This window comes from Euleptes europaea, chromosome 7 (genome assembly GCF_029931775.1).
Source record: "Euleptes europaea isolate rEulEur1 chromosome 7, rEulEur1.hap1, whole genome shotgun sequence".
NCBI lineage: Eukaryota > Metazoa > Chordata > Lepidosauria > Squamata > Sphaerodactylidae > Euleptes > Euleptes europaea.
Window position 1 is genome coordinate 83,035,745 of NC_079318.1, and position 24,252 is coordinate 83,059,996.

General features: G+C 47.9%; 2 protein-coding genes across 2 annotated transcripts in view; one reads left to right on the forward strand and one right to left on the reverse strand.

Moving 5' to 3' along the window:
• Nucleotides 1-1,833: 1,833 nt before the first annotated feature.
• POLR3C (RNA polymerase III subunit C) lies at nt 1,834-12,499 on the reverse strand. The gene is made up of 14 exons (XM_056852608.1): nt 12,327-12,499; nt 11,536-11,791; nt 11,260-11,445; nt 10,246-10,331; nt 8,988-9,092; nt 7,766-7,858; nt 7,367-7,447; nt 7,190-7,241; nt 6,546-6,606; nt 4,993-5,143; nt 3,794-3,895; nt 3,615-3,664; nt 2,175-2,324; nt 1,834-1,955 (listed from the first exon to the last, which is right to left on the reverse strand). The coding sequence occupies exons 1-14, from the start codon at nt 12,471-12,473 to the stop codon at nt 1,877-1,879; spliced, it is 1,599 nt and encodes a 532-aa protein (XP_056708586.1). The 5' UTR covers nt 12,474-12,499; the 3' UTR covers nt 1,834-1,876.
• A 5,264-nt stretch (nt 12,500-17,763) lies between these two features.
• Nucleotides 17,764-24,252, forward strand: part of RNF115 (ring finger protein 115) — a 63,865-nt gene continuing 57,376 nt past the window's right edge. The window contains exon 1 of the mRNA XM_056852609.1: nt 17,764-17,874. Coding sequence (XP_056708587.1) covers nt 17,782-17,874 — 93 coding nt within the window. The 5' untranslated portion in view covers nt 17,764-17,781. The remainder of the gene's footprint in view (nt 17,875-24,252) is intronic.

Here is a 24,252-nt window from a genome sequence, read left to right on the forward strand (position 1 = left end):
GGGACCTTCAGCATGCCGAGCAGATGCTCTACCACTGAGCCACGGCCCATCCCCATGCACTATTATATGCATGGTGTGGAGACAGTGGACAGAGAGAAGCTTTCCTCCCTCTCTCATAATACCAGAACGCGGGGTCATCTGCTGAAACTGGAGGGGGAGAGATTCAAAACAGACAACAGGAAGTATTTCTCCACACAGCGCATAGTTAAATTGTGGAACTCCCTGTCCCGGGATGTGGTGATGGCTGCCAACTTGGAAGGCTTTAAGAGGGGAGTGGACATGTTCATGGAGGAGAGGGCAATCCATGGCTGCTAGTCAAAATGGATGCTAGTCATGATGCATACCTATTCTCTCCAGGATCAGAGGAGCAGGCCTATTATATAAGGTGCTGTGAAACACAGGTAAGATAATGCTGCTGCAGTCGTCTTGTTTGTGGGCTTCCTAGAGGCCCCTGGTTGGGCACTGTGTGAACAGACTGCTGGCCTTGATGGGCCTTGGTCTGATGCAACAGGGCCTTTCTTACGTTCTGTTCTTATTTTCTCCGTGCGATTACATTTATACAAACTGTTTGGCAACTGCAACAGCTGCTTGGCTGCTGACTGGTACTCATCCTGCAGATACCTTGCTAACGCTAAAAGATCTTTGCAGTCCTCTAGTTCGGTCCTGGGCTCTGGCTCACATTCTGGTTTTGGCGTATAAAATCCTTAACAGCCTAAGATGGGGGCTACCTAAAGGACCACCTCCTCTCCTCTGAATCTGCTTGACTGGTGAGATCAACTTCAGAGACTTGGTGATGGGGCAACTCCTGCTTTACTAGATTAGACTTTAAATGTTTTTGACTGGCACTGAATTTCTAAGCTGTTTTTGCCATTTAATTTTGTATGAGAACACATGCGCTTTTAAAATAATAAACGTGCAAGCCCGTGCTCCATAAATGAAATGGCAGCTACCTCCTGGACTCCCCGAGATTTCACTTGCAGAGATGCACGGGGGGAGGGGGGGAGGCTGAAGAACAGCCTGACAGCTGACGACTCGTACAAACAATTGTTACAGGCACCACCCAAGCTTCCCAAGTTGGCAACGGAGGGAGAAAACAAGGACAGCAATTTACCGGGGACAGGTACTAGCCAGCAGAGACCATTCTTGAAAGACACATTAAGGCAAAAAAATTCTTTCAGGTGGGCAGTCATGTTGGTCAGCAGAAGAGCAAGATTTGAGTACAGTACAGTAGCAACCTTAAAGACCAACAAGAGTTCCCAGGTATAAGCTTTTGAGAGTCAAAACTCCCCTTGTCAGATACCATGGAAGCAGAAAGACAAATTGGGTCCTATTGATTCACCTGCAAAAGGTATTCCAATACCTCCAGTCCCACAAAGCCCTGTTCTCCTGGGGGCCACTATCCAACCCTCATCCGCTGCAGCTATAGAAATACCATTTCAAGAATCTTCTTTGAAGAGGTAGCATAGAAATAAATTAAACACATAAATAAGGGGTAGGCATTTTCTGACAGGCTTATGCACCACTTTAACGATCCAGTGGGGAACAGATTGCTAAGGTCTATTTCACAGACCCCCCTGAGGACTCCTCTGAGCCAGGAAAGGGTGGACCAAGGAAGACGCTTTTGGGTTGCGGTGGGGGAGTGTCTATTGGGACAATTCCTCCCCCCTCGCCTTTTCCTTGCACCCTCCAAACTGGTTGTATCGACAAGAACCTTATTTTAATTTTCTTGTTAAGTAAATATACAATAAATAAAGAGAGGGCCCCAGCAGTGACTGAAAGCCCCTCTCCCCCCACTCCAACTAGCCCCCTGCCGCAGGGGAGATGGAGCTGTTCCTCAGTTGCCTGCCGTCTCTCTTCCCAGCAGGTAGGAATCTGCTCAGTGCTTCACAGTGCTGTTGATGTACAACTCCAGGAGGAAAATGGTCTCGTCCACTTGGTTTTCACTGGCATCGATCCTTACAGGGGAAAAAGAATTATAGGTATAAATGTATAAGAAGAGTTGGTTTTTATATCCCACCTTTTCTCTACCTTTAAGAAATCTCAAAGTGGCTTACAATCGCCTTCCTGACCCCTCCCCACAACAGACACCATGTGAGGTGGGTGGCTCTTACATCTCCCTGCAGTGTAGCAGGCAGGAGCCCCCCCCCCCAATTCCCTTCCCCCTCCCTGCTCACTTGTTCACATTGTGCTTGAGGCTCTCCAGCTGCTGCCGCTCCGGGGCTGTGATCATCTCCTCGATCTCTTGCAGTTGCGCCTCCTCTGTGCCCGTGGCCTGCATTGAGGCGAGGATGGCCTCCACCCGCTGGGATTTCTCCAGCAGACGCCTGGGACAGACAAGCACAGAGCTGCCTTATGCTGGGTCAGACCATTGGTCCATCAAGGTTTGTATTGTCCACTCTGACTGGCAGCTGCTCTTCAGGACATGAGCAGCGGTCTTCCATGTCACCTACTCCCTGATTGTCTTTATATAGGAGATGCAAGGGATTGGGGATCTTCTGCATGCTGGTGGTCTACCACTGAGCCATGACCCCTTCCCTAAGTTCACATGAATACTTCGGTCTAATCGTGGCTGATTTGAGAGGCTGCGGTGTTTGAGGTGGAAAATCTGAACCCCCATTGATTATTTAACCCAGGGAACAATCCACTAATGCAGAGGTCCCCTATATGGTGCCTGCAGGTGCCATGGCGCCCGCCAACACCTTTTCTGGCACCCGCCAAGTGTTTTTAGGAAGGGGGTGGGGCCAGGTACGGCTTTTGCCCAGCAAGGCTTCTGGTTGGCTGTGCAGATTCTTTTTAATGTTGCTTCAGCTGCCACCACAGTAGAATAAGAGTTGGCTTTTATATGCCAACTTTCTCTCCCACTTAAGGGAGACTCCAGCCGGCTTAAAATCACCTTCCCTTCCCCACAACAGACACCCTGGGAGGTAGGTGGGGCTGAGAGAGCTCTAACAGAGCTGTAACTTGCCCAAGGTCACCCAGCTGGCTTTGTGTGTAGGAGTGGGGAAACCAACCCGGTTCACCAGATTAGCCTCCGCTGCTCATGTGGAGGAGTGGGGAATCAAACCCGGTTCTCCAGATCAGACTCCACCACTCCAAACCACCGCTCTTAACCACTACACCATTCTGGCTCCAAGGATACGCACTGTGTTAACTGAAGTTAATTTTGTGGCTGTTCTTTATGGCAGCCATTTTGTTGCTGGGCCCACCATGCCGTGTCAGAATTCCAAATGTGCCCGCGGGTTCAAAAATGTTGGGAATGCCCGCACTAAGGAACTGGGCTCTTGTTCAGCTCTCGTTCATTTCAGCAGGAGAACTTCCCATGAATTGTGCCCTGTAGGTCAGAGTGCACTCCTGCTGCCCCTTAAGGACCCCCTAAGCTCAGCCCCTTGCGACAGAACTGATGCTGGCCTTCATGAGCCTGCAATACTGCTTTGAAGCTCCACAACGAAAACCTGCAGGAGTCCTCCCAGTTGAAGGACATCACGCAGCTGCGTTACGGCAGCTTGACCTGAGAAGGGAACAGAGCCTGAGAACATGGATCTGAACTGCGTGACCGGGAGGGAAACCTTTGACTGCAAGTCCTTGTCCAAACTACGCAGGATGCCCCTGCTCACCTGTTCTCTTTGGTTTCGTGCAGTCGTCTTTCAATCAGATTGGCTACGCTCTGAAATGGAGGGAAAGGGAAGCGTTTTCACAGTGGCTTTGCCGGGAGCAGTAGATGGAAGAAAGTGGGGGGGGGGGGGGAAACAAGGGAAGATTAAATTGAGAAAAATCAGCCAAAGGTGAGGGATACCTTGTAACAGCGGTGGAGCAGCAGCCGAGCAGATGAGAGCATGTTGACTGAATATAGGTAGAAAGTCCGGGAAGGAGCATGGTCGGGCGTTTTGGGGATTTCCTGTGAAAGAGACAGAGGCAACATTCACTATTATTACCTTAATAATACTTTGTATTCCTATATAACAATGTGTTTGAGTATTCAAAGTGTTGTATGTACTTTATCTTAGGAACACGTGAAACTGCCTTATACTGAATCTGACCACTGATCCATCTAGGTCAGCACTGTTGCCTCTGACAGGCAGCCGCTCTCCATTGTCTCCGGCAGAGACATCGCCCTGCCTGCTTCATGGCTACACCAGGGATTGGACATGGGGCCTTCTGTGTACTAAGCATGTGCTCTACCACTGAAATCTTCCAGTCCCTTTCTAACCAGATGAAGTACGACATTTCTACCATCACTAGAGTTTGTGGGGCTGAAAGGGACTTGCCTTGTGAATGCATGGCAGAGGTAGAAGAAGAGTTGGTTTTTATATGCCGACTTTCTCTACAACTTGAGGGAGACTCAAACCAGCTTACAATCACCTTCCCTTCCCCACAACACTTCCCCTGTGAGGTAGGTGGGCTGAGAAAGTGTGACTAGCCCAAGGTCACCCAGCTGACTTCATGTGTAGGAGTGGGGAAACCAACCTGGTTCACCAGATTAGTGTCAGCGGCTCATGTGTAGGAGTGGGGAATCAAATGCGATTCTCCAGATTAGAGTCCCCCACTCTTAACCTTTATACCACGCTACTGGTGCCTACTGGTTGAGGTCCGTCTGCCTATGTCACATTTTACCTCCACCATGTTTTCCTCAAGCACAGTACTTTGACAGCTATTCACTCCTACATGGAAAAGGTGTTCGCTTATATGGGGGAAGGGGAAGAAAAGGCACCTAGGTGAACCACTGGGAGTGAGTGCCCCTTCTAAGCCCAGTGTCTAAAGTGGCAGGCTCTGCTCCCTTTCAGCTGGGCCCCAGATGCAGAGAAGGTGTAACCGTATAAAGAATTCTAATTCCAACTTAGTCCTTCAGGGTTTGAAAAGCTTATACTGTTCGTGACTCTTGACCAATGTGTAGAGGCGTTCCAGTCTTGCGATGAGCTCTAGTCTGTTGTAGCAGCTGAGGTTTTGCACAGCCTCTTTTGAAAGCCCACGGTAGCCACAAGAAAAGGAAGATACCTGCAGGGTGACAACACTAGACGACAGCATCTTATACATCATTTCCTTTGCTTCTTTGGCAGGAATCATGGCAAAGTCTTCTATTTGCTTCTGTTCCAAATGCTTCTTCTTCAGGAGGAGACGGAAGATTCGGGCACAGCGGGATCCAAACCTAGAGTAGGGAAAGAAAGGAGAATCATGAAATGCTTCACCCCAAACATGAAAACTCTTAGGCTGGTTAATATTCTTCTCTGTATACAGCGACAGGCCTCCAAGATACAATTTGGCTTCTATTTCAAGTTTCTAGGAGAAAAAAATTCAAAATGCACAGTAAAATCAAGTGAAGAATTCAGAAATGAAAGGCAGACTTTGCACAGGTGGAATTCTGTTCAAAGCAAGAAAAGGGGGACCTTCTCCGCCCCAATAATTATGCATACATTTACTAACCACCCCCAAATTATTCTGCTGTACATTTGGGAGGGAGTGAGCACTTCCAAGATATTAAAATACAAGGAATTAAAATGTCATTGTTAAATAATCACTCTGCAATTTATTTTAAAACTACACACTCTAGCCGCATTTGTTTGTTAACCCAGTTGCTTTATACTATACTGTTTTAGTTTGCATTCTGAAAGAGTATTGTTAGAACTTTTTTTTGTACACCCTGCCCCATGGACTAGATTAGGAAGTTGATTTATATAGTGTCCAAAATGTATGGTGGCACATAATCCATGCAGACAAGAAATCTGAGCGGAAGAAAACAAAAATGCAGGGATCTACAGATATGCATGCTGGGTATTAAACAGTATTCCAAGCATGTGGAGAAGCTAAAGAGAAAATGGAGATGAGGGAACAAGATATCCAAGATCCAACTGGAAGCAGAAACAGCAGCAACTGGAATATAGTGAGATTTGCCGTGACGGGGGTGAGATGGTGTTTTGATTGCACCATGTGGGAGAAGATAGCACTTTGTTTATACCACAGGGGCTGAAGAGGATGGCCAAAAACACATGGTCCCTTAACCCACTTTATTCCCGTTTCAGCCAGGATCAAATTTACCCGGGCTGGGAGGGGGAACTACTCATTACCTTGAAAAGCAGGGACGAAACTGTGCCAATTGATCCATGTAAACAGAAAGTGTGGGAGACATGAAGTTCCTGTTTAGTTTGGCAACCCCCCCCCGCCCCCGGTTATGTTGCAAGCTAAACAGGAACTGTGCATGTCTCCTGCATTTTCTGTTTACATGGATGGATTTGCACACAGTTTCGTCCCTGCTTTTCAAGGTAATGCGTACAGTTTCCCGCCAGCCTGGGTCAATTTGATCCCTGCTGAAACGGGAAATAAAGTGGGTTAAGGTACCATGCATTTTTGGCCTATGTCTTTTCTGCAGCAGGTAGGGGCAGAAGAGAACACTGATAAGGAGCATCCAGCAAGAAGCAAATTAATTCTAGTGCCTCCACATTCAGCCAAAACTCAGTCGGCTTTCATACGCCTGCCATTTCACTCCAAGCCACATTTTCAACACCTCCATCTCCAAGCCGGAAATAACACACTCAGGCAGGATTTCTCTTTACCTTTCTTGGACGATCGATTCCAGTGTTGCAGTGGCCAGAGATGCCAAGGCCTTGTGTAGGTCTGTTTGGGAGAAGGTTAAGGGGGAAAATGGAGGAAAGGTAGGCAGGGCTGAGTTTGGGTGCTGAGCAACAGTTTGGTAAATCAGCTGTTGTGCTAAACTGCAACCCTTATTTCCTTACCCTGGTTTGGTGAAGTCTGGTTTGAGCCAGCAAGCCTCTTTCAGTCCTCCAGACAGGAGAGTGAAAGACTGTACAGTCTCAAAGGTACTGTCTGCCTCTCCCTGATTCTGCACGGGCACCTCAGAGCCACTTACTCATTTGCCCTGGGACATCAGGCATCGCTAGAGCTTGGGTGGGGATTCACTTCTCAGCTATGTTCACCCCAACAGTCTGGTGTCAGCTGAAGCCAAGTGTGCCGAAGGGCTGCTTTGCCCAGGCCAAGTACGGCCATCTCCAGGTGACCAGGCAAATAAGCTTTGCTAAACCAGACAAAAAATTGGCATTTTGTTTCTCTAAGGCAAACACATCATTAGAGAGCACCCCACCCTGAACGACACCCCCCCCCCCGGCACGCCTGTCCAACACTCTGCTGCTTTCGTTGGTTGGACTGGTTCTTGTGCCAAGAGCTGAGCCAGAAAGGATACTGATCACGTACATGCCACCACCACTCTCGCCAGATTTCCCAACAAACTCCAGCTACGGGGAGAGGTCAATAAATAGACGTTTGTTAGGTTTAAGAAACATGGAATTAAAAAAGCATGCTATTCCCAATGTATTTTTCAAAATAATTAAAAAATCCGCCCCAAATGCGAATTTCTTACTGGGTCATCTGCTAACAGGGTGAGATACTGGTCGAGAATTTGCTTGGAGATGTTGTAACCAGCTGGAAGTGACCGGAATATCTTTATTTCAAGAGACGCACACACACAGACAGAGAGAGAAACCAATCAGATGTCCCATGCCTATTCAAATACTGGAACAAGAATTAAAGCAACTGAAGCACAGCAGTCTAGCTTCTCAGCAAGACCTCATTCATTTGCAAAAGTGGAGCTGCTGGGATGTTCCAACTAAGGACAAAGGAGCTCCGTCCACCTAGTTCATCTGGACCTTTGACAGCATGGAAAGAAGGACTTAATCTCACAAGTCTTTGGCACTTGTTGCTCTGGTGCGGCAACCCGGGACCCCTTAAATCAGCCCCGGAAGTCTGAGCGGATGCTCACCTCATTGGAAGACAGCGGCTGGGTGTACGGTGCATTGGACGAGGTGGTCACTTCACTCATTCGCAGCATCGTGCGCACAATCTCACTGCTGGTCTGTGGGGACAGGAAGGAGAGCCTCACTTATCCCGACAGATATGAAGCTGCCTTATACAGAGCCAGACTACTGGGCTATCTAGCTCAGTACTGACTGCCAGCAGCTTTCCAAGATCTCAAGCTTTCCCCTCCACACCTGCTAACTTGGATCTGCAACTGGAGATGCAAGGGATTCACACTGGGACCCTTTGGCCTACAAAGCAGAATCTCGGCCACTGAGCCGCAGCTCAGGCGCAGGAGGCAGGACATCCACAGACAGAGCCAAGACAGAGGCCTCATTCTTGCCAAGATGGTCTTTCTATGTCTGAGCTGTACCACTTCAGCCAAGGACACACATGATGGAACTGCTCCTCCATTAAAAAAAAATTCTCCACATTCAGGGAAAAGACGATGCTAGACACCTTCTCCGTGACATGCTAGTTTTAAGAACATAAAGGCCATGCTGGATCAGATCAAGGTCCATCAAGTCTAGCAGTCTGTCCACACAGTGACCAACCAGGGGCCTCTAGGAAGCCCACAAACTGCAGCAGCATTGTCCTGCCTGTGTTCCACAGCACCTAATATAATAGGCCTGCTCCTCTGAACCTGGAGAGAATACGTATGCATCATGACTCGTGTCCATTTTTACTAGTAGCCATGAATAGCCCTCTCCTCCATGAACATGTCCACTCCCCTCTTAAAGCCTTCCAAGTTGGCAGCCATCACCACATCCTGGGGCACAAGTTAACTACGTATGTCTCCTACATATGGAGGGGCATTCGCTCACATGAACTACCACCTGCAGTCTGAAGTGGTACAGCCTAGATATTAGTGGACAACTTCAGCGAACCCCCGAGCAGAGTTTCAGCCCCGATTAAACTGAAATGTCTAATGGCTTAAGGAGCAATCTTTACTGAAACCTCTCATGTGGGGAAATCACCAGACAGCTGGGACTCGCCACGGCACTCCACTGAATGTACACTCTGTGGCGAGGCCAGCTGGTTGTTGGGTAATGTGCAAAATAGATCTTTTCTCTGGGAACAAAGAATACGAATGAGGTGGGAAAAGTCCTGGCATCAGTAGCCAGATGATCCCCAGTGTGCTTACAACTCAGATTGTGGGTGGGTACCCAGAGGAGACTGCAGCGCACCTGGTCCATCCTGTTGGCCACAGCGCTAACGATCACTTGATCCCGGAAATGCTGGTGGAAACGGTCGATGTTGACCTGCCAGTAGATTCCATCATCAGGCAGGGGCTGAGGAGATGCAATTGGGAGAGAACAGAAGAGAGTGCATAGGCTGCTCTAATGTGAAGCCTATGTTTATTTCACAATATACCCTCCACTAATTTCCCTCTCCCACCCACATTCGGCAACAATGAGTACAGAATCTTGCAGTGAGTATAAATTAGGCCAGATCTGCTTGGCAGGATTGATTCTACAGTTCTGAGGGGAAAGGAGCACTGGCTATTTCCTGTTTGGCTTCAAGAGGCAAGACATACATAGTTGTCCAAGGTGTGGCTCCCAGCACAGGTCCAGGGTACGGTTGAAAGATACAAGACATAGAAAGCCTGGTGAACTCAAGTCTGGGTCTGGTTACTGTCTGTTGGGAGACTTCCTGGGAACTCCTCAATTTTACCACCTTACCTGCATGATGCTGAAAAGGTGGGACAGAAACAAAAAGAAATGGTTTCCCACTGATCTGCACAGCTGTAAGGACTATTAAAGCTTTTTATTTTTTTAAGTGACCAGCGGCAGTCCAAGACCTTTTTAGTGTTCAAGAAAGAAAGCCCAGTCTAATATGGGGGGAAGGGCAGTTCTTCCGGAAAGATCTCCCACACAAGTCCCACTGAAGTTAACCCAAAAGCAGTCAACTGTGCCCCTGCACTGGGGAGGAGGGGCAGGATCCCTCCACCCTTTCTCACAGACACACTGAACAGCATCCAAAATTTGCCAGCCTGCCTTGCCTTATTGTAGGATTTCCAGATCAGACTGGGTTAGCTTCTTTGCCTTCCAGACCACACAATGTATGGTCCTGAAACCACCAAGAGTTTTGGTGGGCCGTATAAGGCCCTGGAAATGGCACTGCCAATAGTCAACATCAGCAGAGGAATGGTGGGGAGGAAACTGAGAAATTAGCCCATAGAAAATGGGCTGGCTGTCCTTAGAAAGATGTTGGAAGACCATGGTCAAGATGGCGGCTGGTGGAGGGCCGAGAAATCAAGATATACATTAGCTGTATCGTTTATTTCTAGTTACATAGTAGTTTCTTTATTTTTACGGTCTATTAGCCACTTCACACTGAATTTTTCTGGAGAAGCGGTACTGAAATAAGCTCAAGCAATAATGACTGGCATCTGCTCATGTAAGGAACACTGTACCCCACCACCCAGATGAGAGGTTTCAGTACCTCTTTGCTTTCTGTGTTTGGTTTCTGCCGCTTTGCCTTGTGTTCACAGTCGTCGTCGTCGTCAGAGTGCCTTCTCTTCCCCTTCCCTGTGGGTAAAAAAAAATAAATCACCTTTTCAGATACCCTACTGGAACCTTCTCAGAAGAACCAAAGCAGTAGCAAGGGATCTTAAGCCTGCCTTGCAGAGAGATGCTCAGGTCCTACCTGCCCCACAGGTTGTAGGCCTGACATCTCCCTCAGGGCAAACCGACAGTACAGCCTTTAAAACCATTCTCTATTCTTAGGGAACCCTGGAAATTTTAGTTTTGTGTGTGGAGAGAGCTAGGCAAAAAGAATACTTACCATCTCAAGTTTTATTTCCAAAGGCTCTTTGGGGAAAGTCCAGTAGCCTATTAAGGACTGATAATATTTACCAGAGAATGATCTTTCATGAGTCACAAAAGTTCATACTGGAATAAATGTCGGTAATGTTTGAGGGGCCCTGACCTGGATGGCCCAGGCTAGCCTGATCTCGTCAGATCTCAGAAGCTAAGCAGGGTCAGCCCTGGTTAGTATTTGGATGGGAGACCACCAAGGAACGCCAGGGTTGCTGTGCAGAGGAAGGCACTGGCAAACCACGTCTGTTAGTCTCTTGCCATGAAAACCCCAAAAAGGGTCGCCATAAGTTGGCTGCGACTTGACGGCCCTTCACACACACATACACAATGTTTGAGGGACCGCTGGACTTCTGCTTTGTTTTGCTAAAACAGACAAACACAGCGGGTGGTGGCAAGTTCAATCCCTGGCATCTCCAGTTAAAGGGACTAGGCAAGTAGGTGATGTGATGGACCTCTGCCTGAGACCCTGGAGAGCCGCTACTGGTCTGAATAGACAATACTGACTTTGATGGACCAAGGGTCTGATTCAGTATAAGGCAGCTTCATGTGTTCATTCGAACCACTACGCAGCCCTGGCTCTCGGAAATTCACCTGTTGTCACTACACCAATCAAGGGAAACCTCAGATGTCCCCTCACCTATGAGATTTAGTCGTGGGACTGTGTACATCTCCTTCTCGTTGAACACCAGTGTGGGCGCAGGAGGAAGAGGGGTCTCTGAAGGCTCCGGGCTCTCAGGGGCTGATGGACATCTCTGAACGAAGTGAGTGTCTGCCAGGCGCACAAAGGTGTTGGAGACTTCGCTGTAGTCCATTGTTTTTCCATCTGAAGAAAAGGAACACGTGTCGGTCTCTGCTGGTCTCGGTCCTGCCATTGCTACCTTCCCCCAGGGCTGAACCCCCTCCAGCATCTCACCTTCCATTGTTTCCGTCAGCCGGTCGGCCACCTTCTTCACCACGGCACTCATGGTCATCTTGCCGTTCAGCAGCAGCTCTTCCACAATCAGCTCACCCGTGTCGCTGTAGAGGGTCTTGGCGGTGTAGATGTACCGGGGATAGCGGAGGATCCGCAGGACTCGGCCGCACTGGGCTTCGTACTCTACCAAACCTCGCTTCTGCAGCTGGTACGTCATCAGGTTGTGCTGGATAAGCACGCAGAGCGCCTTCCGAACCTGTGGGAGGGGAGAGAACATTCGGTGAATACCCCATCCAGAAGTTCGTGTTCAGTTTGCGGAGCACAGGTTCAGAGAACTGGAATGAACACTAGAGAACACTGGACTAGATGATCCCATTGTCTGATCCAGGGCTCTTCTTGTGTAGTTAATACCACACATTTATGGACATATGAAGCTGGCTTTATTGTGAGTCAGGCCACTGATCCATCTAGCTCAGTACAGTTTGCTCTGGCTGGCAGCGGCTCCACAGGGCCTCAGGTAAAGCCTGCTACCCAAGATTCTTAACCAGAGATGTTGCGGACAGAACCTGGCACCTTCCACATGTCAAGCAGGTGCATCAGCTATACCCCTCCCTGAAAAGTTGCCTATGCGATGGAAGGTGTAAAGTATTCCGACCCACTCCGGTTCTCTTGTAAATCTTCCACACCACTTGGGGCAAGGGAGAAGTGTAGAGGGAGCACTTAATCTAGCTCTCTCTTTCTGCTCTTCCTCCCCTACGCTCACCTCGTTTTAAAATATTAACTGAGCATACCTGGTCGAGTGACATCCCAGTGTCATGAGAGATCATCCGTAACGGCTGGCTTCCCGTGCGGATGAGGTGCGTCCCAATCTTTTCCACAATCTCACCAAAATGCTCACACAGCAGGAGGGAAGAGAGTTTGATTTCGGCCTGGGTCATCTTGATGAGGAATCGTTACCAGTCCAGGCTTCTGCAAAGGGAGATCATGTCTGTGCAAGTCAGCTGATGATCAACACTGGGAATAGTAACTCAGGAGTCAAGGATGAGCTTAGATGTCAGGATTTTAAACCCCAGCAGATGTTCTCTCTGAGAGTCTCTGCTTTACCTTAGCATATTTTACCACTGTTAGGCAGCCCACTAGCAATGACTAATAAATGCAACTGGCAGCTCTTTTCCTGGATGGCAGCATTCCAAGCTATGCACAGAAGGGAGAAGAGGGATTGCATGCTTAAATTCTGCCCCACAAGGGGAAAAATCCTTTCTGCATATAAAAAGATAGTGTGTCATGGAGAAGCAGTGCCTGATCCTTTCCTCAACAGGCTAGTTTCCATGTTGGGGGGTAGTTTGCAGACATGCAACTCCTCACCTGAAATACAGGAAAAAGCTTTTACCACGGCTTTCTGTGGAACGTATCAAACAAACCTGGGGGGTTATTCTGATTTCTGACAGGGTTCTCTACCCCAACTAAATGCAGACTTACAGAACTGTTAACAAACTCTAAAACCCACTAGGATGGAGGAGAAATTAAGACATCAGAAGCAGGTTAACTACACAACCTAGGATTAAAAGGAAAACACTCCTGCAGGCTGGTGCTGTACCAATCACCTTATTCATCAAAATACTTATAATCTGGCTTTTTTCTCTTGTCTAAAGTTGGCTGAAACAGGTAGGACATAACCCACATGACTTCCCTCCCCATCCTTTGCCTCCTTCAACTCAAAATATGTCAACATTTAAACAGCAACCTCCTCTTGGTAGACATGTTCTTGCTTCTTAAAAAGATTCCATCCATGTGTACTTATTTTGGGAGAAAATCAATGGAACTTTGAAGCTGGTGCATCATCATTGGGGAGGGGCTGTGGCTCAGTGGTAGAGCATCTGCTTGGCACGCAGAAGGTCCCAGGTTCAATCCCCAGCATCTCCAGTTAAAGGGACTAGGCAAGTAGGTGATGTGGAAGACCTCTGCCTGAGACCCTGGAGAGCCGCTGCCGGTCTGAGCAGACAATACTGACTTTGATGGACCAAGGGTCTGATTCAGTATAAGGCAGCTTCATGTGTTCACAGTGGTTAACAGAATGGCTACATCAACATATCGCTGGATACTGCACAACCATGATCATTTCACCCCCTGGGTTGCTTCATATACACAGGAAAATCCATTTGTAAACGATCACAGTAGTGCAACAATAGCATGACATCCAATGACACATCAACGCAGCCAGATTTGGAGGCGCTTCCCTGTTCAAGTCACGTATTCACTAGGTGGCCTTTAGCAAGCCGCTCTCTCAGCCCCCAGCCTACCTCAACAAGGTAGAGATAACAAGTGCTATAAGGTAGGCCAGTATTGTTAAGATATTCCCCCCCCCACAATGGGTACCCAAGATCATTTCCCCCTCCTCTAGGTTATCCTCATGACAACAACTCTGAGAGGTAGATTAGGCTGAACCAACGTGACTGGCTCATAAATGCTCAGACATATTATTTATTAAAAGACTCGAGTGAGATCCGGCTGCACATCAATAAAGCACCCTGTTGGGAGGGGACTGCGTGCAGGAACCCTATTACTGGATGAACCAGACAGCAAACAATGCATTCAGTTCATAGGACCGCACGATCATGTCAGAAGCCCCCAGGAATCCTGCCTTCAAACCACCCCCTTCACGAACCCGTGGGTCTTGTCACCCCACACAACTGATTCCACATCCTCCCCTTTAAACAAACACCCCCCCGCCCCCAATTTTCAAACGAAACGTACGACTTGGGCGCCCGAACCGTTAACCCGCTCATAATCCTACAGCCTAACTTTGTACTCACCGACCCCAAATTATTCTCATATGCACACTGAAAGGCTAAACGACTAACCCTTCTACTCACATCTTTTTCTAAGATCGGGCCTCAAGCCCCACTAGCCGCCATGGTAACCACCCCATCAGTTTCCGGGTCACTAGACAACATCCGGCCTCCGCCCCGCCCTCCTCGGACTCATATTAGAGTTATGATTTTCTGTTGTTCCGGATAGAGTGGGATACGCCCCCTGGCCAAATTCCAGCGAATCCGCTTCGTGATGGCCTGTGGGCGTTTCCGAAAGGTCTCCTGGATCTTTCATAGAAGCGGTGGGCGGGCGTATGCAAATAGCTCGCCCACGTGGTGGAAAGAATCTCGGACCACGTGAGCGAAAAGCCGCTTTGTAGGCTGGTGCATGCCGGGTCAATTCGGAGTGCAATCGTAAGCATGCCTACTGAGCAAGAAGTCCAACTGAGATCAGTAGAATTTACACCCGAGGGAGTATGCATAGGATTGTTGCCCAGTGCTGACTACTGCGTCATGCTGGCTTGTGAAAAATTAAAGTGGACTAGTCTCGTGTAAACATCAATAGCTTTAGAATTTTAGTTAAGCTCATCTTTGCCCCAGTTCTTTTAATTGTGAATTTTAAATTAAACCGGGTTTAGCTGTAAGAAAATATTACATCTATGAAGGTCAAATATTTTTCTGTTTTTAGGAACTTCTACAAATGCAACTGCAAGATGCACATGAAGGTATACATATAGAAACAGAGCTTTTATTTTGCATATTTTAAAATATTTTAATTTATTGCTCGTTTTCTTATTTATTATATGTATGTGTGTGTGTATATATATTGTTAATGAGACTTCTGTAAAAAAGACAGTGTTTCTTAAAATACAAAAATTGAAGCTTTTTGTAAAAAGTTTATTTTTTAAACTACAAAAAGGTTTTAATCACATGTTTAACATTGAACAGTTTTTCTGATTTACAGTTGGGTAAATTAATATAGTTTTAAGAATATAGTTTTAAGAAGGTGTAACAAAGAATGTTTGGTTTTTGAAAAATGAATGCATTTTTAACATATATTATTTTAATGAAATGGAAAAAATAAACTAGAGACAGGTTTGGTATGATTCTTGAGACTTTTATTTTGCTACAACAGACTTAGGACAGCTACTTGTCTGCAGTTTTCACACAGATAAGAGGTGAGCAAGAATGAACACAAGTCTACGTGCATGAGGCAAGTGGCAGGTCGGAAAGGAGCTTGGTTACAGCAGCCAAGCTCAATAGCAAAAGAAAAGTGGGCTTTGATAGGCTTGCCTGGAGGAGGGGGGAAAGCCTGGGAAAGTGGGAATTAGCACTCGTGATTTGTGAAGAAGGGAGGGCAAGCAGGATTAGCACCCCCTCCCCATGTCCCTCTCCAATCAGCGAAGGGGAGAGGTTGGAGAAGTGCAACAGATTTGATGGATAGGTTTAGACAAAAACCTGCTGCAGAGGACTCTTCGGTATGAAGGGAATGAATACAGCAGATTGTGTCCACTTCCCAAAGAGGGTTCATATTCAATCATACTGAATGGCTAGTCCCAGATTGATATTCCTTTCACCAACCTACCAATGTTCTTGCTTAGAGATTTCTGCAAAAATCTTGCAGACCATTCAGGATCTTTCAAAGGCAGTTTGCAGAAAGGCTAGCCCAAATGGTCAGGTGCAATGCCAACAAATTGGAGGCGTGTTGGTCTTCACTTGGCAAGAGGCCTCAATCAGGCTGATTTCCCTTCTGCCCGTGGTTTTTCCTTTATTTTCTCAATAGCCCTCAACATTCCAGGCCTTCTGGAGGGCAATGAGCATGTTCAGTCCTTATTGGGCCATGAGTGGGTACTTTTTTAAATTTTGCAAACAAATATGCTCCCGGGTATACACTAATAGTTTCCTCTCTTTCCTGCCAACAAATTCAGGCCTCCTTTAAATAATGATGCAATGGTATTGATCTTTCATGTGGCAAGATCATAAGATTGTTTTCAGGAGGAGCACAAGAAATGTGGATAGCAACCTTCAGGTAAATCAGATACCCCAACTAGCCATACTTGCCAAGGACATTCCCTTTCTTCTGGTCCCTGTCTCCAGGCAAATATTGTCCTCGGTCTCTGTTTTTACCTGTGGAGGTGCAGTAACTGATCCAAAGAAGAACAGCTGGTTTTTATATGCCAACTTTCTCTACCTTTTAAGGAGAATCAAACCAGCTTACATTCGCCTTCCCTTCCTCTTCCCACAACAGACACCTTGTGAGGTAGATGGAGCTGAGAGAGTTCGGAGAGAACTGTGACTAGCCCAAGGTCACCCAGCAGGGTCCGTGTGGGGAAACCAACTCAGTTCACCAGATTAGAGTCTGCTGCTCATGTGGAGGAGTGGGGAATCAAACCCGGTTCTCCAGATTAGACTCCACCGCTCTTAACCCCTACACCACGCTGGCTCTCTCGGTACCACCTTCACCCTGGTGTACTCTTGTCTAGGTGCTGCATCATCTGATGCTTTCCCCTCTGCTAGTGAATTCAGGCCTCCGCTCAACACTGAGCTAGGGGCTTCAATCCTGTATCTGGCTCTTTGGGCTGCTATCAGGAGAGATTAAAGATTCCTCTCAATCCAATCCATTCAGTCCAGAGCAAACATTTTGCGTCTTTGAATCCAACTTCCTTCTTGGCTCAAAAGGAATGCTAACCATCCTAAATGCCATCCGAAGAAGCGTTAATAGAAATTTGTGGAAACCAATGGTGTTAAAAGGGGTAACTGCGCTTAGGATGGCACTGCCAGTCTAGAATCCGCAGGATTGGGCTACCAGTTTCTTTGGGTCTCTGCATTTATTAATAGGTTCTTTGGGTCTCTGCATTTATTAATAGGAATATTTATTTATTATTCTTTGGGTCTCTGCATTTATTAATAGGAATAATGTAATTCGCTATGGCATTATTACGATTCAGGCAGGATAGTTCCCTACGAGCTGCAAAGGGTCGCTCTAGCCCACAGTCTCCATGCTTTGGAAGAAAAAAAGGAAAACCTCCAAGTTTATAGAGTAGCCGGCAACTCTACCCCGCTCTCTATGATTTGAGGAAAAGTGTGGGGGGGGGGGAAAGAAACCGCTTGAAATTCCTAGAGCGGGTGACTCTGCCCCGCATGACCTGGTCCATTGGTTTGAAGGAAGCGGGAGCAGCGAGAGGACGTCCGCCCCAGTAGACAGACAGGCCGCTCTACCCCTTCGCGGCTTTGTTGTTTGGGAGGACCGAGAGGAGCGCGTTCGGAGAAGCGAGACGAGCGGAAGCGGCGCGGCTAGAGAGGACTCGCGGCTGCTGCTGGGCGTTCCAGACGGCCTCCTGCGCCCGCGGCTTCTCCGCCCCCCCTCCTCCTCCTCCTTCCAGCGGGAGGACTGACGGCAGCTGGGGCGAGCGGCGGAGGGGGAGGGGGAGACAAGATGGCGGAAGCCTCGGCGGCAGCGGCGGCCACCGTCTCTCAGCATCGCTTCTTCTGCCACAGCTGCAAGGGGGAGGTTAGCCCCAAGTTGCCGGTAAGGAGGCGGGGGAAGGAGTCCGGGGGGGGGAGAAGAGAGGAGGAGGAGGAGAGGAGAAAGCAAGGAGGGAGGGATGTTATGTCAGTACTCCCCCCCCCTACAAAAAAGGGGGGTGACTGTGGAGAAGGATGAAGCGAGGACTCGGGGGTGGGTGGGGGAGAAACGACCTCCCGGACTCCTGGGTCCCTTCTGAAGTAGTTGCGACTGGCAACCGATGATGGAGTCCAATGTGTTGTTGGCTGGTGTGTTTTGATGGAGGCCCCGTGTTTGGTTCCCCTTCCAGAAGTTGGGGAGGGGCGGGAGGGAGGAAAAGGGAAGGGTCTTTATTGTGGGGAGGCCCCCATGCTTGTGGGGGGGGGCGCAGAAGTCGCCCCACCTAAGCCACCTTCTCCTACCTGCTGTTAAGCGAGGAGTGGGAGGTGGGGGAGAGTTGGGAGCTGGATGTGGGGTTCAGTCAGACCCTGGCCTTTTCTCCTCCCTGGCCTTCCCCAGCGAAACAGAATGGAGTACAGGGCAGTGTTGATTATTGTTAAGAAGGGAGAAGTAAATCCTCTGAATGTTGTCGAAGGCTTTCACGGTCAGAGTTCATTGGTTCTTGTCTCTCTGAGACACTGTCCTTCAGTGTGACTCCTCTGAAGAGGCCTGCCACAGCTGCTGGCGAAACGTCGGGAAAGAAAAGACCAAGACCACGGTCACCCAGCCCGGATAACCTACAAGAACCAATAAATCCTCTGACTTCGTTTGGGTGGGAGTGGTATCAGCCCTTTTATAGATAAATGGGCCTGCTAGAGGGGAAAGTGAGTGGAGAGGCTGGTTTAGAGGGGGCTTAAGAGGCCCTGACCTGGATGGCCCAGGCTAGCCTGAGCTCGTCAGATCTCGGAGGCGAAGCAGGGTCAGCCCTGGTTAGTATTTGGATGGGAGATCAGCAAGGAATACCAGGATTGCTGTGCAGAGGAAGGCACTGGCAAAACCACCTCTGTGAGTCTCTTGCCATGAAAACCCCAAAAGGGGTCGCTGTAAGTCGGCTGCGACTTGACAGCACTTCACACACACACACTTAGGGGGTTAAGAGGGGTTTGTTGTTTTTTTGACACTTAAGTCTATTTTCCCCAGGGTGAAGGTACAAGTAGGGCTTATTCCAGAGGAGCGGATTGCTTACCTCCAAGTAATCTTTCCTGATATAAAGGAACATTTGGGAGAGATGCCAGGAAGTGAAGGTGAACAGAGGTGGGATATTGGTATTCTCCTTTTGTGTATATAAAAGGAGGGCTGGGGAAAGCCAAGGGGGCTTACATCCTACCCTTTGTCTCTCTGTTGTGTGTGTATGTTAAGTGTCATCACTTCTGACTTATGGTGATCCTATGAATTAATGACTTCTCTGTACTGAAGTTCTGTCAAAAGGGTGGCGCAATGGAGGGTGCGTCTGAACATATGAAAGTGTAAAGGGGGGGCAGTAAAAGATTTGACTCTCTCCTTTCAAAATGGAGGGGGGGGGAGGGAAAAGAGAGGGAGAATACTGCACTAATCTCCCTCTTTAGTGTTTTTCTTTAAAGGGGAAGGGAGAAGAGAGATTGTGCAGTGGTTAGTGTCAGTTTATGCCTGGGGAGACCATGTTTGTGTCCCTGCTTTATCTGAAGTTCCCTGGGTAACTTTGGTCCAGTGACTCTCAGCTTCTGCTTACCTCACAGGGTGGTTCTGAGAATAACGTGGAGGTGGGGAGAGTTGTATATGCGTCCTTGAGCTCCTTGAAGGAAGGGCGGGGCAAAAATGTACTGAATAAATTTTAAGTTGTCCTGACTGCAAGTCAAGAGGTGGGTGGAGCCAGAGATTTCCAGATGCCTGGTTGCCCAGGACTCTAAAAAGTTAGTACCAGCAGGGTAGGAATATCTTTCCTTTCCGGAGCAAAGGAATCTTAGATTTTTTCCCTCCTTTCCTTGGAGGAACATGCCAGTGCTTAAAGAAGTACAAAAATATTGCTGCCTATATCGAATCAAAATGATTCCCTTTGGTTTAGTGAAGAAGCCTTGTTTGCCACTCAGACTAGGATTTTGGCAAGGTAATTTCTTAGGGCCTTTTTCATCCAGTCACCCCCCTTTCTCGTTGAAAGTGGGTGCAGGGCTGTCTTGCTGTTGGCCTGTTCGCTTGATCGTTGATGATGAGTGACAGTGGCGCCTGGGAAGCAAGGTGAATGAATCCTCATTCTCCCTTGTAGCCTTCCAGAGCCATTGGTGCTTGGTGGTTAAGAGGAAGGAAAGGGTCTGACCTGCAGCTTATCTTTAATACAGGGGTAGCAGCTGTGTTTGTGTGTAGCATTGTGGTGATGTAGTGCTGTGGTAATATCCGCCCATCCTCGCTTTTGAGAGCTTGGGGCACGGGGATTGGAGCCCAGGGGTGTGGAAATTGAGTGGTTACAAGGTGCCCCGAAGTTCTATTTGCAGGACTGGTAACCTCTTGTTCAAGGCAGAATACCCAGAGCCAGGGTTCCCCAGTTTGTGGCAGTACTCTGGATTTGTTGTTGATGTGGGGGAGGGAGAAGGAGCAGCGTACCTGTGTTCTTTCTTGCAGGTAGATCTGCACAATTCATAGTTCACCAAGCTGAACCCAGCCCTCAGGGGTTAGGTACGCCATCTATTTCTGCAGCTTCCTCTGGACTACAAAACTGGTGTGAGTGTATAGATTGTCAAGTACCTGGTATGCACAATCCATGGCTGGCTGGGCTGCATTTGCCTTGGTGGGTCGTGAGTTGTGCAGGCTGACACTAAAATCTGGCAATCAGTACCTCCTGCTGGGTGCATCAGTGTCAGCAGAGATGCTTTGGGGTTAATATCTGACATAGAGGTACGTGAGCCTCTTAGGGGCTGGACTGCAAGGGAATCTATCCACATGAAAGGAGAGGAAACTTATTTCCTTGATGTTTGGTTTCTTACACACATGGAGTTGTCTGGCGAAATCTCTGTCTTTCAGCATTGGGGTGTGAATATGTGGTGACACGCCATTCAATCTCAGTCGCACCATCTGCGAACTGGGACTGGGAAATAACCAAGATCCTCAGTGCCTACAGACTTGCTGCTAGGCCTTCACAGTGGAGACTCCCCCTGATGCCCCTAAATATGGCTGACTTCTGAAATTTGTTGCCAGTGGCTGCTGAGGTTTGATGCTGATTTCTGGAGTATCAAATATTTTTCTGTGGCTGTAGTGATGCCTGTGTGTCTTCTGATTTTGCACAGAGATCTGTTTTGAAAGGCTGCTCGCTGGTCGGTTTTGGGAAAACCCCAAACCACCTTCACCTGTACACTGATTGTGCTGGCGCCCAGAACCCTGGGCACCTCTGAATTTTATATTTCTTCACACTATAGTTAAATTGTGGAACTCCCTGCCCCAGGATGTGGTGATGGCTGCCAACTTGGAAGGCTTCAACATGTTCATGGAGGATAAGGCTATCCATGGCTACTAGTCAAAAGGGATACTGGTCATGATACATATCTATTCTCTCCAGTATCAAAGGAGCATGCCTCTTATATTAGGTTCTGTGCAACATGGGCAGAATAATTTTGCTGCAGTCATTTTCTTGCTTGTGGGCTTCCTAGAGGCACCTGGTTGGCCACTGTGTGAACAGACTGCTGGACTTGATGGGCCTTGGTCTAGTCCAGCATGGCTTTTCTTATGTTCTTTTGATATGACCTCCTGAATGACGGGTTACTGCCACTGTTTTGAAATGCTTTGACGTGTTCATGTGCTGTGCAGGGGATGCTGAGAGCAACTTGTTTTATCCAGCTGGTCTTTTGACACCTGAGAAATGATTTCCTTGCGTTTTTAAAAAAAATCCCAGCAAAGGCTCGCTTTATTTCCTGAAAGGGTTATTTTTAAGGTTATGTTGGCATTGGTTACTGTGACGTTGTTTGTTCCCCTCTGCACCATCGAGGGAGGCGAAAATCTCACGGATTTCTTTAAAAGTCAAGCGTACGTGACACCTCTGGCTTGTTCCTGTCACAGATATTGGCGTCGAAAGAGCTACTTATCTGTAAACAAGGAACCAGCTCTGAATGCAGTTCTTCGCCTGCGTTTCTGGTTGAGCTTTCAGAGGGCAGAAGTTTACCTTCTGGAGTCTCTTCCATTTCCACCCCAGCCATAAGCACAGACACTCACTCGCCCTCCCTCCCTCCAATTTATGCTTGGCTCCCTTTTCAGTTGCTGACTTCTGCAGTTCCCCCCCCCCCATGCCATGTTTCAGCTGTCCTTTTGTTTCAGCAAAGTGCAGCCCTGAAAAATCCTCATAGCCTGATGCTTTCCATAGTCTCAGATCAGGATTCCCTGATAGCACAGACACGAAAAGAAAAGAATATGTTAGCTCTAGCCATGTGTCCCTGTCCTCCAAGCATGAAATGCTGGTGTTGGGAGAAGAACTCAACATTCTTAGAAACTGAAATTCAACATTTGTTCTTTTCTTTCTTTTTTTAAGAACACCCAACCTCCCAAGTTTCTAGCCCTTAAGATAGCTGTGATATGCTGGAAAGGATGTAGACCAGGGGTGTCAAACTCAATTGTTACGAGAACTGGATATGACATAAATGCCACTTGGTTGGGCCGGGCCATGCCTTCCAGTCCAAATCAGGATGGGGTGGTAGCAGCTCGCAGGCGCTCAAGGGGCCAGATCTGACCCCTGGGCCATATATTTGACACCCCTGATGTAGACAGTGCCTGGTGGTATCTCAGCTGGGGGGGGGGGGGAAATGACAGTGCTAAGCTGAATTTCCAGGTTTGATTCCCCACTCCTCCACATGAGTGGCAGACTCTAAGTTGGTGAACCGGGTTGGTTTCCTACATATGAAGCCTGCTGGGTGACCTTGGGATAGAAGAAGAGTTGGTTTTTATATGCTGACTTTCTCTACCACTTAAGGGAGACTCAAACTGGCTTACAATCACCTCCCCACAACAGACACCCTGTGAGGTAGGTGAGACTGAGTGTGATTTGCCCAAGGTCACCCAGCTGGCTTCGTGTGGAAGAGTGGGGAAACTGACCCGATTCACCAGATTAGCCTCCTCTGCTCATGTGGAGGAGCGGGGAATCAGACCTGGTTCTCCAGCTCAGACTCCACCTCTCCAAACCACCGCTCTTAACCACTACACCACAGTTCTCTTTGATCTCTCTCAGCCCCACCTTTTTCACAAGAGGATGGGAAGGAGATTGTAAGCGGGTTTGATTCTTTTTAAAAGGTAGAGAAAATCAGCATGTAGAAACCAACTCTTCTTTGTTTGTGTGTGTGGGAGCTTCAGAAGCCCATGTGGCTCTTTCTCCAAATTATGCACACTAAGCAAGTATATGCACTTTGTATTATTCATACAAATCATGATTTGAGCAAGCTTGGTAGAGAGTTTGTTTGACCTTTGAATCCACATGTGTGACACCCATTAAATTGAGGCTTATATGACTCTAGCCGTGCGGTTTTGGTTTTGTTATTACCAAGTAATGCTTACACTTTTTGTTTTTGTTTTCAGCAATCCTTTGGGGCTTCCCAGAATATCTCTTAGCTCTCTATGAGCTGTGTTTCTTGTCTTGGATTTAAGAGTTCCTGTAATTTTCAGACCAGGTCAGAAAACCTTGCCAATTTCAACACCCAAATCAAAGCTTGCAGAAATTAATTTGGGCCCTCCTTAATATAATTTTCTGTGTCAAATGACTTGAAAATAAGTCAAAGTTACTAGCCTCATAGGAGCCTCGTGGTGCAGAGTGTTAAGCTGCAGTACTGCAGTCCAAGCTCTGCTCGCGACCTGAGTTTGATCCCAACGGAAGTTGGTTTCAGGTAGCCGGCTCAAGGTTCCATCCTTCCATCCTTCCAAGGTTGGTAAAATGAGCACCCAGCTTGCTGGGGGTAAAGGGAAGATGACTGGGGAAGGCACTGGCAAACCACCCCATAAAAAACAAAGTCTGCCTAGGAAACATCGGGATGTGACGTCACCCCATGGGTCAGGAATGACCTCGTGCTTGCACAGGGGACCTTTACTTTTTTTACTAGCCTCATACACTTTTACTCCCCATCCTATGCACACATAGTTATATTGGAGCTGTAGGGGTTAGAGCAGAGGACAAGGATCTGGGAGGAGCAGGTTCAAATCTACATTCTGCCATGGAAGCTTGTTGTGTGAGCTCGGGCCTGTCATTTTCTCCTAACCTACTTCACAGGTTTTTGTGAGGGTACATGTTGTCGTATGCTTCTGTTTGGATCCTTGCAGGGGAGAAAAGTGGGATATAAATAGTTAAATTTAGACTAGTTTTTTAATGGTGCATGAATAAATCGAAAGTTTCTTCCAGCGCTCGTGTAGTCTGGTCACCTGAAAGGATCAACTTGGGTCCACCAGAGGATTTTCCTGAACTGA

Excerpts from the sequence above, each read along its gene's own strand:
- POLR3C (XM_056852608.1), bottom strand. The coding sequence starts at position 12,473 with ATGACCCAGGCCGAAATCAAACTCTCTTCCCTCCTGCTGTGTGAGCAT. Across the intron at positions 7,859-8,987 it reads TGGCCAACAGGATGGACCAG|ACCAGCAGTGAGATTGTGCG; the intron begins GTGCGCTGCAGT and ends CTGTCCCCACAG. Across the intron at positions 2,325-3,614 it reads CACGAAACCAAAGAGAACAG|GCGTCTGCTGGAGAAATCCC; the intron begins GTGAGCAGGGGC and ends TGTCTGTCCCAG.